The sequence below is a fragment of the Canis lupus genome, chromosome 16 (assembly GCF_048164855.1).
Source record: "Canis lupus baileyi chromosome 16, mCanLup2.hap1, whole genome shotgun sequence".
NCBI lineage: Eukaryota > Metazoa > Chordata > Mammalia > Carnivora > Canidae > Canis > Canis lupus.
The window spans coordinates 41,049,627-41,066,414 of record NC_132853.1 but is presented as its reverse complement, the minus strand read 5'-3'; the positions used below and the strand labels follow the sequence as shown (position 1 = coordinate 41,066,414).

At 42.9% G+C, this 16,788-nt stretch overlaps 1 protein-coding gene and 1 long non-coding RNA gene across 2 annotated transcripts; one reads left to right on the top strand and one right to left on the bottom strand.

Moving 5' to 3' along the window:
• The first annotated feature begins 2,559 nt into the window (after nucleotides 1–2,559).
• Nucleotides 2,560–15,526, top strand: LOC140606812 (uncharacterized). The gene is made up of 2 exons (XR_012009039.1): nucleotides 2,560–2,986; nucleotides 14,666–15,526. It is a non-coding gene; the product is annotated as an uncharacterized lncRNA (long non-coding RNA).
• Nucleotides 4,647–15,223, bottom strand: G6PC1 (glucose-6-phosphatase catalytic subunit 1). Its single transcript, XM_072780738.1, has 5 exons — nucleotides 14,808–15,223; nucleotides 12,422–12,531; nucleotides 10,153–10,258; nucleotides 9,417–9,532; nucleotides 4,647–6,378 (listed from the first exon to the last, which is right to left on the bottom strand). The coding sequence occupies exons 1-5, from the start codon at nucleotides 15,035–15,037 to the stop codon at nucleotides 5,867–5,869; spliced, it is 1,074 nt and encodes a 357-aa protein (XP_072636839.1). The 5' UTR covers nucleotides 15,038–15,223; the 3' UTR covers nucleotides 4,647–5,866.
• Nucleotides 15,527–16,788: the final 1,262 nt, after the last annotated feature.

Sequence of the window (16,788 nt, the reverse complement as noted above, 5' to 3'; positions counted from 1 at the left end):
TTTTTTACTTACTTTATTTTATTATTATTTTTAATTGAAATATAGCTGACACACAATGCTACATTAGTTTCAGGTATACAACATAGTGGTTCTACATCTCTATACATTGTGCTCTGCTCACGGCAAGTGTAGCTACCATCTGTCACCATACGATACTATTATAATAACATTGACTGTATTCTCCATGTTGTATCTTTTATCCCAGTGACTTATTGATTCCATAACTGGAAACCTGTATTTCTCCCTCTCCTTCACCCATTTTACCCATCCCTCCATCACCCTCCCTTCTGCCAACCACCAGTTTGTTCTCTGTATTTATGGGTTTCTGCTTTTTCTGTTTGTCCCAGAGACAGCTTTTTAATCTTTCACTCTGAAGTTAGATTTTGGGTTTTGGGTTCCCCATCACTGGACTAGACAATTGCTAGTTTCTCTTCCAGATTAATTAGGCTCTTGGTTCTCTAATGGAAGTGACTTTTGTCGGCTTCCATTTCATACCTTTTCTAGTCAATTCTTTCCTTAACAACATCATCTGAAGGTTATTTGGCCAGCATGTTTTCCATGAAAACATGAGGCTCTTGAAAAACTCTGGGATACAAATGACATCGTCCTATTTTATTTACACATGCCAGCCTTAAAGTCATCTGTCCTAGTTCGGCAATTACTATGGAATGAAATCAATAAATATTAATAATTCAGCAGCTAAAGTAATGGTGTTCAGAAAACAAGTAAGCATATTTTGGCAGGTTACAAACAACCGGTCAATTGATTAGGGCTGGAACTTCAAATATCCAGACATGTCTTCAAATGAAATGCTCTTGGAATGCACACTGGAACAATAAAGCCATTGCTTTATTAAAGTAGCAGGAGCCCACTGACACTTCATCATATGAAATCTGAGCCCCTCATCAATCCTGCTGCAAAGCTCTTCTAAAGGAAAAAATTGGACAAAGCTATCAGACAGGGTGTGCTTCTAGGAAATCAAAAGAGATGGCAAAACCAAAAACATTTAAAAATTTTTCCTTGCTAAACCTTTGGGAAAACAGTCTGGCACTTCCCTGAAAGGTTAAACACAGAGTTACCATATGATCCAGCAATTCCAGTCTAATGTACCTACCCAAGAGAAATGAAATCATGCATCCTCACAAAAATTTATACACAAATGTTCACAGCAGTATTATTTTTTAAAAATATTTTGTTTATTTATTTATGAGAGACACACAGAGAGAGGCAGAGACATAGGCAGAGGGAGAAGCAGGTTTCCCTTGGGGATCCTGATGCAGGACTTGGTCCCAGGACCCCAGGATCATGACCAGGAACTCAGGAGTTCAGTTTAGACAGAACAAGTCAAAGGCAGATGCTCAACCACTGAGCCACCCAGGTGCCCCCATAGCAGTATTATTCATAAGAGCCAAAATGTGGAAGTGACCCAAATATCATTAACAAAATTTAGTATATCCATATAGTGGAGTGTTATTTGGCCATCAAAAGAAATGTAGTACTACTATGTGTTACAACAGCGATCGACCTTGAAAAAATGCTAAGGGAAAGAAACCAGATGCAAGAGGTCACATGTTGTATGATTCCATTGGTATGAAATATCCACAGGCAAATCTATGAAACAAGAAGTAGGTCAGTGGTGGCCTAGGGCTGGGAGGTGGGGGTAAAGTGGAAGTGACTTCTAATGGGTACAGGGTTTCCCCCTATAGAGTGACCAAAGAGTCTTTTTTTTTTTTTTAAGATTTTATTTATTTATTTATTTGACGGAGAGTGTAAGAAGGGAGAGTGGCAGAGGGAGAGGGAAAGGAAGGCTTCTCGCTGAGCAGGGTTAGGGAGCCTGGGATTGTGACCTGAGCCAAAGGCAGACACTTAATTGACTGAGCCACCCAGGAACCCAACCAAAAATGTTCTAAAATTGGTTTGTGGTCATGGTAGTACAATTCTCTGAATATGCTAAAATCCATTGAATTGTGTACTTTATTTATTTTTAAGAGATTTTATTTATTCATGAGAGAGAGAGAGAACAGGAGAGAGAGCACAAGCAGGGGGAGAGGCTGGGAGAGTAAGAAGCAGGCTTCCCAGCAAACAGGGAGCCCTATTCAGGGCTCAATCCCAGTATCCTAGGATCATGACCTGAGCCCAAAGGCAGATGCTTAATCAACTGAACCACCCAGGTGCCCCAAATTGCACACTTTAAATGGGTGATTTGTATGATGTGTGAATTATATCTCAATAAAGTTGTTATAAATTTTTTAAAAAGCTATTATAAATATTGTTAAAAACAAAACCTCTCAGTGTATCTGTGGTGTAGCAGCTGACTCTGGCAGCAGAAGCTATATTTTCTTTTTTTTTTTTTTTTAAGATTTTATTTATTTATTTATTCATAAGAGACAGAGACAAAGAAAGAGAGAGAGAGAGAAGCTGAGACTCAGGCAGAGGAGGAAACAGGCTCCACGCAGGGAGCCCTATGTGGGACTCCATCCCAGGAATCCAGGATCACACCCTGGGCCGAAGGTGGCGCCAAACGGCTGAGCCACCCAGGGATCCCGAAGCTGTATTTTCTTAATGGGTTTATTTTCCTAGGGCAATAGCACAATTGTATAGTGTGTGTGTGTGATCCCCAAGTGTACCACCTCAAAACTGATAGACTGCTAGAACAATCAAATTGTGCTATAACATGACATGGCTTTGGGTTTAAAACTGTCATAGGTCACTTACATTTACTTCCATCCTGAGGACTCATAAGTAATTTCTAAAGCAAACAGACCTCTGTAATTTGGGCAACAGGTCAGCAATCAGAATGTGCTGACACACTGGCTACTGGCTACTACGAATTGATCATGAGCTGACACTCTTTCTGCTCAGCTTTTCCCATTACAGATTCTAAGCCTTTATTTAGCATCGTCTGTTTCTCGAGGAAACAGATAGCAATCCCAAGGAAAGGTAGCAGTCCTGTCTTTGTGGATTCTCTGACTTAAGCAATCTTCATGTAAGTCTCTTCATTTTCTATGCCTCTGTACATGGATCTATACTGAAAGTTCTTTGTGGTATTTCTGCCTTTTTGTTTTATCTCAATTGTAGAAACAGTAAGTTGCTTCCTGTATGACCAGATAGTCTGAGCATGACTTTTAGACTCTTTTTTTGAAAGAAAGAAAAAAGCTAAAGTTAAACTAATATGGTTATGCCTCTTCTAAGTTATTTTGTAAAGTTGCCTTTGAAATATGGCATCTTCATACTTAGAAACTAACACTAGCTCACTGGGAGGATCATTCTAAGTTTTATAATTCCTTTGACCACAAGAAAACAAATTCTTTCTGGGCTGAATTCAAAGTTGTATCTGGCATCTGAAGAATGGTTTCAAACAGCTGCCAGTCTTTTTTCTTCTTTTCTTAATAATTTATTAATTTTAAGTAAGCTCTGCATCCAATGTGGGGCTTGAACTCAGGACGCTGAGATCAAGAGTCACAGGCTCCACTGATTGAGCCAACCAGAAATACCCACCAGTCTTATTGGTGCCCATTGGTGTGAGGGGGCTACAGGGTGGAGTGTGGACTCTGGAGTCAGACTGCTTGGTGTCAAACTGACTTCACCATCTTGGGCAGGATACCTACCCTCTCTGTTTTTATTTATATGTGATGTGTGGATAAGCTATAGCCCCCACCTCACAGAGATGTTGGGAGAATTAAGTGAATTAATTGTAGAAACAAATAAAACGCATAGAACAGAGCCTGGCACATAAGTACTCGGTAATTTTATCTATTATGTGTCCTTATCAACCTCACCAACTGCTGGGGGCAGGGGCAATATTCACTTTCTGCCAGAATCCTATTGCAAGGAACCTGGACTTGCTCCCTGATAAATCATCAAGGATGGGGGCCAGGCCTGAGCAACGAGTTCAGTTTAGACAGAACAAGATCATGTCCCTTCTCCACTGGTAAGACCATTAAGGTCTCCGAGGGGCCTTGTGCCCCCTGAAGAAAACAAATCCAGTAGGAAGACTCAATTTTCCTGGATATACACATTCCAAAGTTCCGAAGTGAGTGAGCAGATTTCATCCTCAGTAGATGCAGGGTTAGGCTGATGTGTCCAGGCCTTTGGGGGTGGTGCCCAGCACCCAGAATAAAAATAGATCATTTGGGGAGAAAACTTCAATAATTCCTATGAGCATTCCTTGCTGCTATGACTTGCTCTGTTGAGACTTTCTTTAACCATAACCTCAAACCTTGCTGATGCCGGGTTCCTGGATTCCAGAGTTTACCCAGTCTTTTTCTGCTGCTATGACTTACATTCCCTGATTGTTTACTTTGGTAATGACCCTGATTGTTTGCCTTTAAGTTGTAGCTTGATCCCTTAGAGCAACTCATGCCAACCTGTGGTCTGGTAACTAATGTTCAACCTTGGCCAATGATATTGTGCCTGTGTTGATGCACTCAACTCTACTTGTGCCCCTGTGGACACTTTGTGGGTCCCCCAGCTCCACTGGTACTCCTGGCCAGCCCAAGACTTCTTTCTCCAAAGGGAAAACATAAGTACACAGAGACTAAATTATTTGTTTAGGGAAATAGAAAAAGAGCTAGAAATTTAGCTGGGCCAGAATTAGAACCTTCAGATCGCATTGCATCTAAAATACAGTAATCAGCAAGACTTCATTCTTAAATAAAATGTTGTTTTAATAAAATACTGCACATATATATTTTTCTTTTCAAAGATGTTATGACCACGATGGTTGGTGTGAATGGTAATATATGATGAACTATATAATTAGTAGCAAAAACAAGGACTCTCAAATAAATAGGCTTAAACATTTTTAAAAGACATATTCTGCAAATCAGCTGAGACTTGACAACAGGCAAGGAAGAGCTGGCTTTTCCTCCAAGAGCACTCTTGGTTGGCTTGGGATAGAAAAAGGAGTCATATTTACCCTCTAGGAATCAAAAGTAACATTGGAGTGACCTTCTGGAGAGAGGAATCCTTTCCTCTCCTTGCCCTCTCCTCACCTTTTTGCCCAAGATTTCAGAGCTTGACTAAACCATACAAAAGCACTACCCTAGAGCTGCCTTTAGGCATCTCTGTGTCCAGCAGGATGTAGAGCCAGTGGAAAGTTCTAGGGAAAGCAGAGCTAGGCTGACAAGGAGGAAGATGTAGTGTGATAGAGAAGCTGACTATATCTGAATGCTCTGACCCAGCACAAATCTAGGTCACTGCAGCCATTCAGAAATCTTGGTAAATGCAAAGACCATGGATATATAGTAGAAACATAGAAGAAGCAGAATTACCCCATTAACTACCTATTAGTTATGCTTTAAGTTGGTCCCCCACTATTGAGAGTCCCTTACCTAAAAATTCAAATATAATCAAAGCGATTTAGATTTTGTGTAACATAATTTGCATGATATGCAGGATACGAAGAAGTCTTTCTTAATCCATTCTTCTTTCTCTATCAAATCCACTGCTCCTTTCCCTTTTCTTGTAAGGATGGGGACAGGTAGAAAATCCTGAGCTGAGATCCCCAGCCTGGGATTGTGAGCTGGCCCTACCTGGAAGCCTTGCTTTTGTGTATCTAAAAGAAGAGCAAGTAAGTTTTCAGGGGAAAAAAAAAATCCAGAACACCCCAACTAACAGATAAGACTTTCTCAACTAGCCTTATTAGCTTTAAAAAAAAAACCAAAAAAACCAAACCAAAACAAAACAAAAACAAAAAAACACAAAAAAACAAACACCCCACCCAATACAATTAGAATTGCAAAGGAGGAAGGGGTTACCTGAGCTGACTCTAGCACCTCTGGCCTCAAAATGGGCTGGCACAAGACCCCAGCCACCTCGATGATTGGCACAGTCATTGGCTTGAATACTGAAGACTCCACATGCCTTACAAAGACTTCTTGTCTGGCTGGTCGAAGACCCGGGCAAGGCAGTAGGGGATGAGGCTGACAGATGCCAGGGGCACTGCTGCACTCTTGCAGAAGGACAAGGTGTAGAAGATCAGCTCAGTTTGGGATGGGGGTTTCAAAGAGTCAAAGAGGTGCAGGAGGATGAGAGACACCACAATGCAGCTGAGGCGGAATGGGAACCACTTGCTAAGCTTGCCCTTGCAGCTTTCCCTGTACATGCTGGAGTTGAGAGCCACCCCCAGGCCAAAGAGGGTCCCCACGTTCTTGAGAAGGCTGGCAAAGGGTGTGGTGTCAATGTGAACCCATTCCGGCCGCTCACACCATCTCCTGGCTTTTTCCAGTGTCCACAGGAGGTCCACACCCAGCCCCTTGAGCAGCAGGTAAAATCCAATGGCAAAACTGAACAGGAAGAAAGTAATGAGAAAATATTTCTTGAGGCTGGCATTGTAGATGCTCTGGATGTGGCGGAAAGTTTCAGCAACAGCAATGCCTGCGTGGAAGAAAGAATGGCTGTGAGAAATAGGGAAGACTCTGGACCTTCAGCCGCAGAGGTGGGGAGTGTTTGGAGCAATAGGTAACATATGGTCCATCCTGCCATTGTGGCATTAAATCACAGATGCTAGATTAGAGAGTCACCTGGTTTATTCTCCTATGTGACTCCAATCTGTCCTTAGTCATACACTCTTTCAGATGGAAGAGTCATGTCCCATACATTCTCCCATTGCATGCATGTTTCCTGTTGGGGGTCCTTATGTTTCTACTTGAATACTTGCAGAGGTAGAGAGCTCACTCCCACTCGGGCAGCCCATTTCATGTTTGAATGGATTTGATTATAAAAAATTCTTCCTTGTGCTAAGCTGAAATGTGTCCCCCTCTAATGCCATCTGTTGGTCTTCGTTATTTCTGTAAGAGTTAAGTTGTAAAGCTACAGCCTTTTTATAAAACACATCTGAAGACAGTCTCATCTCTAACCTAAACATTCTCAGGTCTTTCATGTAACATGGCTTCTGGGTTCTTCCTCAAACATGGTACCCAGTGGTAAATGCTGTATTATTTTGTGGTTGTCATGAAACCATTACCTCCCTTGTATTCAACACACTTCTTGTAATGCTGCCATGCTCTGCTCTTACCCATCTCTAGGGGGAGAATTCTACAAGTTCCCTAAGATCTTATATTCCAGTACCTCCCACAAAGTAAAGTTTCTTATACTTAACCTAAGTCTTTTCCGCCCCTTCTAAATGGGATCTAAGAAAATACAAGTATAGTTGACCTTTGAACAACATGGATTTGAAGTAGGAGGGTCCACTTACATGCAGATTTTTTTGATAAATATACAGAGCATTGTAAATGTATTTCTCATCCTGCTGATCTTTTTTTAAAAAAGATTTTATTTGGGGGATCCCTGGGTGGCTCAGTGGTTTGGCGCCTGCCTTTGGCACAGGGCGCGATCCTGGGGTCCCAGAATCGTGTCCCCCGTCAGGCTCCCGGCATGGAGCCTGCTTCTCCCTTCTGCCTGTGTCTCTGCCTCTCTCTCTCTATCTATCATGAATAAATAAATAAAATCTTTTTTTAAAAATAAATTTATCTGGGCAGCCCGGGTGCCTCAGCGGTTTAGCGCCTGCCTTCATCCCAGGGGATGACCCTGGAGACCCCGGATCGAGTCCCACGTTGGGCTCCCTGCGTGGAGCCTGCTTCTCCCTCTGCCTGTGCCTCTGCCTCTCTCTCTGTCTCCTCTCTGTATATTCTCATGAATAAATAATAAAATCTTTAAAAATTTATTTATTTATTTATTTATTTGAGAGACAGAGAGTGCGAGCCAGCATGAGAAGGGGGGAGAGCGCAGGGAGAAGCAGACTCCCCACTGAGCAGGGAGCCCCACATGCAGCTTGACCCTGGGACCCCAAGATCATGATCTGAGCTGAAGGCAGCTGCCCAACAGACTGAACGACCGAGGTGCTCCTGTTCCTGCAGATTTTTTTTAAAGGATTTATTTATTTATTTGTTTGTTTATTTATTTATTTATTTATTTATTTATTTATTTGAGAGAGAAAGGGAGACAGAAGAGTGAGAGAGAGCACAAGCAGTGGGGCAGAGGGAAAGGGAAGGGCAGACGCTTTGCAGACCAGGGAGCCTGATGCAGGGCTTGATCCCAGGACCCTGAGATCATGCCCTGAACTGAAGCAGATGCTTAACCAACTGAGCCACCCAGGCGGTACACCCCTGCTGATTTTCTTAATAACATTTTCTTTTTTTTTTTTTAAAGATTTTATTTATTTATTCATGAGAGAGAGAGAGAGAGAGAGAAACAGAGGCATAGGCATAGGCAGAGGGAGAAGCAGGCTCCATGCAGGGAGCCCGATGTGGGACTCGATCCCCAGGACTCCAGCATCATGCCCTGAGCCGGAAGGCAGCCGGTTAACCGCTGAGCCACCCAGGCGTCCCTTAATAACATTTTCTTTTCTCTCACTTGCTTTATTGTAAGAACACAGGATATAATACATATACAAGACGTGTGTTAATTGACTATTATTATCATCAGTAAGGCTTCCAGTCAACAGTGGGCTATAAGTAGTTAAGTTTTGGGGAAATCAAAGTTATATGTGGATTTTCGAGTGCATGGAGTAGGGGTCAATGCTCCTAACCCCTGCATTGTTTAGGTATCAACTTATTCAAAATTCTGAACCTAGAGGCGCCTGGGTGGCTCAGTCTGTTGAGCGTCTGCCTTTGACTCAGGTCAGGATCTCAGGATCCTGGGATTGAATCCCATGTCAGCTCCCTGCCCAGAAGGGAGTCTGCTTCTCCTTTGCCCTCTACCTCTCTCCCCTGCTCGTACTGTCTCTCAAATAAACAAATAAAATATTAAACAAAACAAAACAAAATTCTGAACCTATAAGAAAGACGAACTGTAAGTCTGCAAATTAATTTTACCCTCTTTACCCAAGTAAAGAGTTTTTCTAGGACACTATTAATTTGTCAAATTTGGTAGATTCCCTTAAAGCTAAACTAAGGGCTGTGATGCCTAGGTGGCTCGGTCAGTTAAGCATTCAACTCCTGATTTCAGCTCAGGTCATGATGTCAGGGTCCTGAGATTGAGCCTGATATCTGGCTTCACACTCAGCGTGGAGTCAGATTCATTTTCCCTCTCCCTCTGCTCCTCCACCCACAATAAATAAATAAATAAGTAAATAAATAAATAAATAAATCTACCTAAAAAAAAAGAAAAAGAACCTAAGCTAGGGGTGATTTCCAACTGAAGAAATAAGGAATATGAAAGTAAGGAAATTTCAAGATAATTCAATTGGGTAAGTTAACTTGATGTATTGCAACTTTTCCGAAACATATTTAATTGTGTCCATGTGGGGGCTCCTGTAGAAATGAATAGTTTCACCCACCTTTAACTTTCAACCCTCTGAAGAGCTAACAGCATCAATTACACCCAGAACATGACTGGAATGCTGGGATTTTCGTCCCAGTTAGGGAGACATGGGATAGGAGAGGAAGAAGGGAGAGAGCCAAAGCAGCTGATACCTGACAGGACTCCAGCAACAACCTGATGGGGGAAATGAGCAGCAAGGTAGATTCGGGACAGACAGACGTTCAGCTGCACAGCCCAGAATCCCAACCACAGAAGGATATTCAAGCACCTGCAACAGAAGAGGCAGTCATAACAGAACCCAGACACACATCCTTTAGCAAGAACAGCCCTGGCGGGAATGCTTGAGTCTGACAAACTTAGGTGCAGTCAGTGGCATTTTTGTAAACTGAAGCCCATACACAAAAGCTCAGAGATGACCGTGTCACTTGGTGAATCCTTGCACATGTGAAGGTTAACCTCCTGATTTTATATGTGTATAATTTTAAGGATTGGCATAGTGGCTGCATGCACAGAAATTCTCTGTAGTAGGAACATCTTATGTTTCTTTTTTTGTGACCTGGACAAGGCGATTCTTTGGTTGGTCTAGAAATGGGATTTTATTGAAACCCTGCCAGTACTACATTGTCTGATCATGGAAAGTTCCTTTCCCGTGTTAGGCCTTGTTTCCTTATCTGTAAAGTGAGGGGTTGCTCTCATAGGTCCCTTCCAGCCCTGACATTCTGTGACTCTAACATTTGCCCTCAGCAGAAATGCCACAACTCTGCTCAGTACCAACCCAAGAGGGGGTGGGCTAGCTGTGGGGAATGTGAGGAAGAGCAAGTGGTGTGTCAGGTGCAGAGAAAGTTACCTCCTGCCCTCCACCGCCCACACCCCAGTGCTGATTCTTACCGAAATCTGTAGGTTGGCCTTTTTCTCCCCCGAAAGATAGAAAGGGTAGATGTGACCATCACGTAGTATACACCTGCTGTACCCATGGCATGACCAGAGGGACTCCCTAAAGGGTGAGGAAGAGATTAATGGATGAACTAAAGGTGAAAAGTCTCCATCTGGGACACTTCTAGTGGTTGTCCTGTATCCATCCATCCATCCGTCTGTCCATCCACCACCCATCTTTCCATCCTTTCATCCACCCATCCACCCATCCTGCCATCCATCTATTTATCCATTTAGTCATTTATTAAACAAATATCTATTGGGCTCCTACCACCTGACCAGAACTGTAATAGGCTCTGGAGTGTGTGTATGTGTACAGTGGCAAGTAAAACCAGAGAAGGCCCCAGCTCTTATAGTTAAATACAGTCTAGAAACTACACCAAGAATCAGGATACTGAGTGTGTAACTGCAAATCAATCTGGCCTCCATCACTTCCTCCACTCTTGCTACTCACTCTGTTCCAGTCTTACTGGCCTCATTCCTCTCCTTTAAACATACTTCCACCTCAGAGTCTTTGTGCTATTGATCTTTCTGGCCAGAAATATTTTCTACCAGAAATTTACTTGCTAACTTCCTTGGCTCCTTCAAGTTTTTGCTCAAACCTCTCTTCTCAGGGAGTCTTACCCTGACCATCTTACTTAATACTTCAACCAATACTTCCTGATCATTCTATCCTGAAAGATAGAAGGTCTTGAGATATGCCACCCAGATTCCCTTCTAGACTGAAGAACTTATTTTTCCAGCTGTTGAGAATGTGGTCATGGATGGCCCTCAGCTCTCATCCCTCTCTGAGGATTGCCCTGGACTAAACAAAGCCATTTTGATCAGGGTTACCATCTCCCCAGGGGCAGCCTACACCCAATCACCGCTCTATATTGGGGCATAAGGGCCTGATTCTCCTGACTCGATTCAGGGCAAACTCTGAAAGGCCGTCCCCAGTTTCAGAACTCCCCTGTAGGTTTGGCTGAGACCAAATCTGAGTTAGACTTCTCCTGCCCAGTTGGCTACTGTTCCTTCCTTCCACATGCGTTGCTCCTGCATGCTCCTGTTGCAGACAGGAGCAATGCATGTGGAGTATGAGTTCCTGTGTGCTAATCTAATCTGAATCTGCTTTCCAGGGAATTTCATAGATAAAGCCTTGCCTTTCCTTTTCTCCTCTTCTTCTTCTTCCTCCTCCCCCTCCCCCTCCTCCTCCTCCTCCTTCTCTGTTCCTTCCCCCTCCTCTCCTCTTTCTATTCTTCTTTCTCTTCTTCATCTACATTAATGTCTTCTAATATCCTATATATTTTACTTGTGTATTATGATTTTGTATATTGTGTGTGCATGTGCATACACACACCATTCAAATTTCAGCTGCACTAGGGCAGGAATCTTTGTCTGTTTTATTCACTAAGGTACTCCAAGTACCTAGAACAGTGTCTGGCACAGAGTAGGTGCTCAATAAATAACATCTGAATGAACAAATATCCTCTAAAGTGAACAAATTGTTTGTGAGAACAAATAGCTAAGGGCCATGCCCTAGTTTGGGAGTCAAGGTTAGGGTCCCTGAGGAAGGGATGCCAGCATGAGACTTAAGGGTGAGTGAAGGGGTTGGATATTCCAGTGTCTACTAAGAAGGGAAATCTATCATTTGCACAGCTACTTGTCTAAGCCTCAGGGAAGGATAGCCAAGGGCTTAGGCTTCTACTGCTTTCTCTCCCTGGACAAAGGGCCATCATACAGTTACTCTCTTAGGTCCTTTGCCCAGAACAGTACCCTTATCTCTCTGGATTAGCAATTTAGGTTCTGGAAATATTGGCAGATTTCTAAAGTAGCAGTAACGTGTTATTCAGGGAGACCTTCTTGAATTAAATTAAATGGAGTTGTACCCGGGACACCTGGGTGGCTTAGCAGTTGAGCATCTGCCTTTGGCTCAGGTTGTGATTCTGGGTCTGAGGGTGTGATCCTGGAGACCCAGGATCGAGTCCCACGTCGGGCTTCCTGCATGGAGCCTGCTTCTCCCTCTGCCTATGTCTCTGCCTCTCTCTGTGTGTCTCTCATGAGTAAATAAATAAAATCTTAAAAAAAAAAAAGAGTTGTACCCAATTGAAGACCATGATTAAAGCTTGAAGGAGTGGCTCTCCTCATGTCCCCTCAAAGACAGCTTTGTCTACAATGAATGCTGATAGGTGGCTACAGTGAACCAGGTCCACCCAGCTTCTGTCTCAGGGGCTGGGACTCTCACCTGGTCCAGTTTCACAGGTAACTGGAAATTGCTTTATCAGTGGCACAGAGGTGTTGCTATAGTAGTCGGTGTCCATGACCCACCAGTATGGACGCTGTCCAAACAGAATCCTGTAAAAAAGCAGAACCAGTATCTGGAGTTACTGAAAGAACCCCTTTAAAAATTATTTAAATTCCATTTGCCAATATATAGTATAACACTCAGTGTTCATCACATCACATGCCCTCCTTAATGCCCATCACCCAGTTACCCTGTTCCCCCACCCACCTTCCCTGAAAGAACCGTTTTGTCTGAAGCCCACACTTCTGAGACGAGAGAGTCATTTGAGGAGAAGATTCATGTGATCCTAAACAGAAAACTGTTAGCTTTGGCTGCCTCCAAGAAGAGGAACTGGATGGCTGGAGAGCAGTAAGGGAGGGAGACTTTTTCTGGTACATCCTTTATATAACTTTTGAATTCTGAACCATTTTGATGTATTATTTATTGAAACAGAAATAAACCCAAGATCCTAAAAATCCATATTAATGGGGACACCTGAGTGGCTCAGCGGTTGAGCATCTGCCTTCAGCTCGGGACATGATCCCGGGGTCCTGGAATGGAGTCCCACATCGGGCTCCCTACGAGAAGCCTGCTTCTCCCTCTGCCTCTGTCTCTGCTTCTCTCTGTGTGTCTCTAATGAATAAATAAATAAAATCTTAAAAAAAATGCATATCAATGGAAGCTATGTGACTTTTTTAAAAACCTCAGTAAGAATTTGTCCTGGAAGGACACATACAGAACTACAGTTTGCAACTTGGACTTGTAAATCCTGCCAGGTCCCTATACTCTTTCTTCAGGTCTCAGAGAGTCTTGGGTTTCTTCTGACATCAGAGAATATGCACTAGCCCCAGGGACAAGCACCATCAGGAGATATGGCCTCTTTGCTGCAGGAATTGCTCTGTGTAGGGACATAGATAACTTCTGGCACTCACTTTGTATCCTCTCTGCCTTGGAGCAGGGTAACTCAGACTTCCCTTTAAAAGTACTAGATACGTTTTTGTTGTGGAAACAGGTGTCAAGGGTCAGCCCTTCCAGGGGTGGAATAGTGATTTTTCACCGAAATCAGACAGCCACTAACTCTGACCTGCGCCAACTCAGAGAAAGTCCATGGTTCTTCAACTGAGATCAGATGTTTAAAATAACACTTTATCTGTTTAATTTTTAGGGTCATGCTGTTGAATAGGGGACATTACAGACGAAACTTAGTAGATTTTTCAATAGAGGTTTCAGAACCACATCGATATGCCCTGAGCCTCTCAACCCAAGACAATTTTTTTTTTCTTTTGGACACTAAAGGATGTTATTGTTTATGGCCAAAGAATATTAGAGCTAGAAGGGTCTTCAGAATCACTTGACAGTAGACATAGATAGTTTAGGGATGGTAAAGGTTTTAGCTGGCCCAAGCTCTTTATTTTCTAGATGAGGAAATAGAGGCCAAGCCACTAATGAGCTAGAATCATATGGTATTGGCTGACAATTGTAAAATATTCAGGATTTTTGCAAGCTTGACCCATCAAAAGTGGCCCCAATAGGAATATATACACCAGAGAAATTGACAAACATTAAAATTTGGCTTCCTCCTGCTCCCTGAAAAAGTCAATTTGTCAGCAATGAATACAGCATAATCCTTAAGAGCTTTGCCTCTGAAACTAGCCTGTCTGGCCTTAAAATGCTGCCTCTGCCTTTGACCACCATGTGGATCTAGTTCTGGTCCCTTATCGTAATGGCTCTGTCTCTTCATCTATAATACAGTAGTAACTACCTCACAGAAAAGCACTTGGCACATGGCCTAGTACCTACTAAATGTTCAATAAATGTTAACTAGAATTATTATTAAGCTCCCAAGGATAATTTAAGTTTACAGATTGTAAGACAGAAACTCAGAGAGTTGCTCTGACTTTCCCAGGACATACAGCTGGTAGGTGGCCGAACAAGGGTTAGAGCCCAGTTCTCTGGGTTACTTCTCCTTTCTCCATGCAGTGGGTTTTTAAATTATATACTTGTTTCCTGTTTTCATACATCATCTTTCATACACCTATCTTTATGTTACCTATTCTGCTTCAAAGTAATACAACTGTGCTTCTTTGCTTATAGCCTATATACTTTAGACTTTTCACTAAGTCCGGCTGGCCTTCCATCCATATGAAATAGCCTTGCCTGTATCTTCAATTCATCAACAAGATTTTCGCTGTCTTCCCTCTTTAGGTAGATGATCCAGAGTCAGGAGGGGAGTAACCTGTGGCTTCCCGACTAGCACGGAGAAGGCAATTTCTGATGGTCAGACATTTCCAGAGAGAATACCAGCCTCTTCCCTTGCCGATCTCCTCTCTGTCTGGCTCTTACTCACCATTTAAAGACGAGGTTGAGCCAGTCTCCAATCACAGCTACCCAGAGAAGTTTGATGCCCACAGCTTCACGCAGATGGAACCAGATGGGAAAGAGGACATAGAAGGCATTCCTGAGGTCTGCAATCACGGACACCAAGATGAACCAATCCTGAGAGTCCTGGTAATTCACCTGGAGGTAGTGCGTTGACTGGATTCCAAAGTCATGGAGCACATCCATTCCTTTCTCCATCCTTACTCCCTGGCTCCTCAGGCAGCCTACAGCTGAGCCTTTGCAGCTATTACAGACTTGGCGATTGCTCTGCTATCAGCCTGCGCCTTGCCCCTGTTTTTATACACTCTGTATCCAGTCTGCAGGTCAACCCAGCCCTGATCTTTGGACTCAAAAACCACTTTTGTCTAAAATCTATTGATCAAAGGTACATCACCAGGAGGTTGATGCAAACATGTTCAGGGTGATTTACGTAAAATAGAAAAACAGGCACACAAAAACAGCCTGATCTGCCATGTACTTGGCAGGGCCAATGATTAACTTTGGCATGCTACTTGATAGTGCAAGGGCTGCCCTCCTGGCTCCGAAACTGGGCCGGAGACACAGGACAGAGTCTAAATCCGCCATGGTTCTTGCAAAGATCCTGATTTTCTGTCTGCAAGTGCACTTATTTGAGGACAAAGAAAAGTCTTGGTACCCTAGTGAGCATGTTTTAAACATATTACTTTTTTTTTTTTTTTTTTTTTTTTTTTTTTTTAAAGATTTCTTTAATTTATTTATGATAGTCACACACAGAGAGAGAGAGAGAGAGAGAGGCAGAGACATAGGCAGAGGGAGAAGCAGGCCCCATGCACCAGGAGCCCAACATGGGATTTGATCCCGGGTCTCCAGGATCGCGCCCTGGGCCAAAGGCAGGCGCTAAACCGCTGCGCCACCCAGGGATCCCAACATATTACTTTTAAAATATGCTAAGTTCGGGGTACCTGCATGGCTCAGTGGATGAGCATCTACCTTTGGCTCAGGTTGTGATCTCAGGGTCCTGGGATTGAGTCCGGCATCGGGCTCCCTTCAGGGAGCCTGCTTCTCCTTCTACCTGTGTCTCTGCCTCTCTCTGTGTGTCTCTCATAAATAAAATCTCAAAAAAACATATTCGCTAAGTTCTATTGTACTGGGAACCATCACCTACCTTGCTGTGTATTCTTAACTGCATAGTGTCTGTGAAGTGCCTCTGGTTTGGGAGATCAAACCTTCTTCCTAGTGTTGATTCTATATATCTTAGGGCCAGGAAGTAATCATCTTTGAATGCACTGATTAATTCATGCAATGTCCTCCAAGTTAGGACCTTTGGGGTTTTAACACATAAGTTTAAGCAGTAGAATGAATGTGTGTTCATGCAAAAACAATGTAATGAATATGGGGTTCTAAATAAAAACACGAGCAAATTGGTGACTGGGGACTCTGGAAAGGACTACTGTATTATTTTAAAGTGTATTAGAATGTAGCTGAAACTGATGTTACATAATGAAACTAATCTAACATTAGTTTCAGGTGTACAACATAGTTATTCAACATCTCTGTGCATTATGCTTCGTTCACCACAGTATAGCTACCACCTGTCACTGTACAACACTGTTACAATACCATTGACTGTATTCCCTGTGCTGTACCTTTCATTCCAGTGACTTACTCATTCCATGAGGTCTGGAAGCCTGTATCTCTCATTCCCCTTCACCCATTTTCCCCATCCTCTCACTGCTCCTCCTCTTGGGCAAGTATCAATTTGTTCTCCACATAGTAGGTTTGAGTCTGCTTTTTGTGTTTGTTTACTCATTTGTTTTGCTTTTTAGACCCTACATATAAGTGAAACCATATGATATTTGTCTTTTTCTGTCTTATTTCACTTAGCATAGTACCCTCTAGGTCCATCTGTGTTGTGACAAATGACAAGATCTCATCCTTCTTTGTGGCTGAGTAATATTCCTCTATGTGTC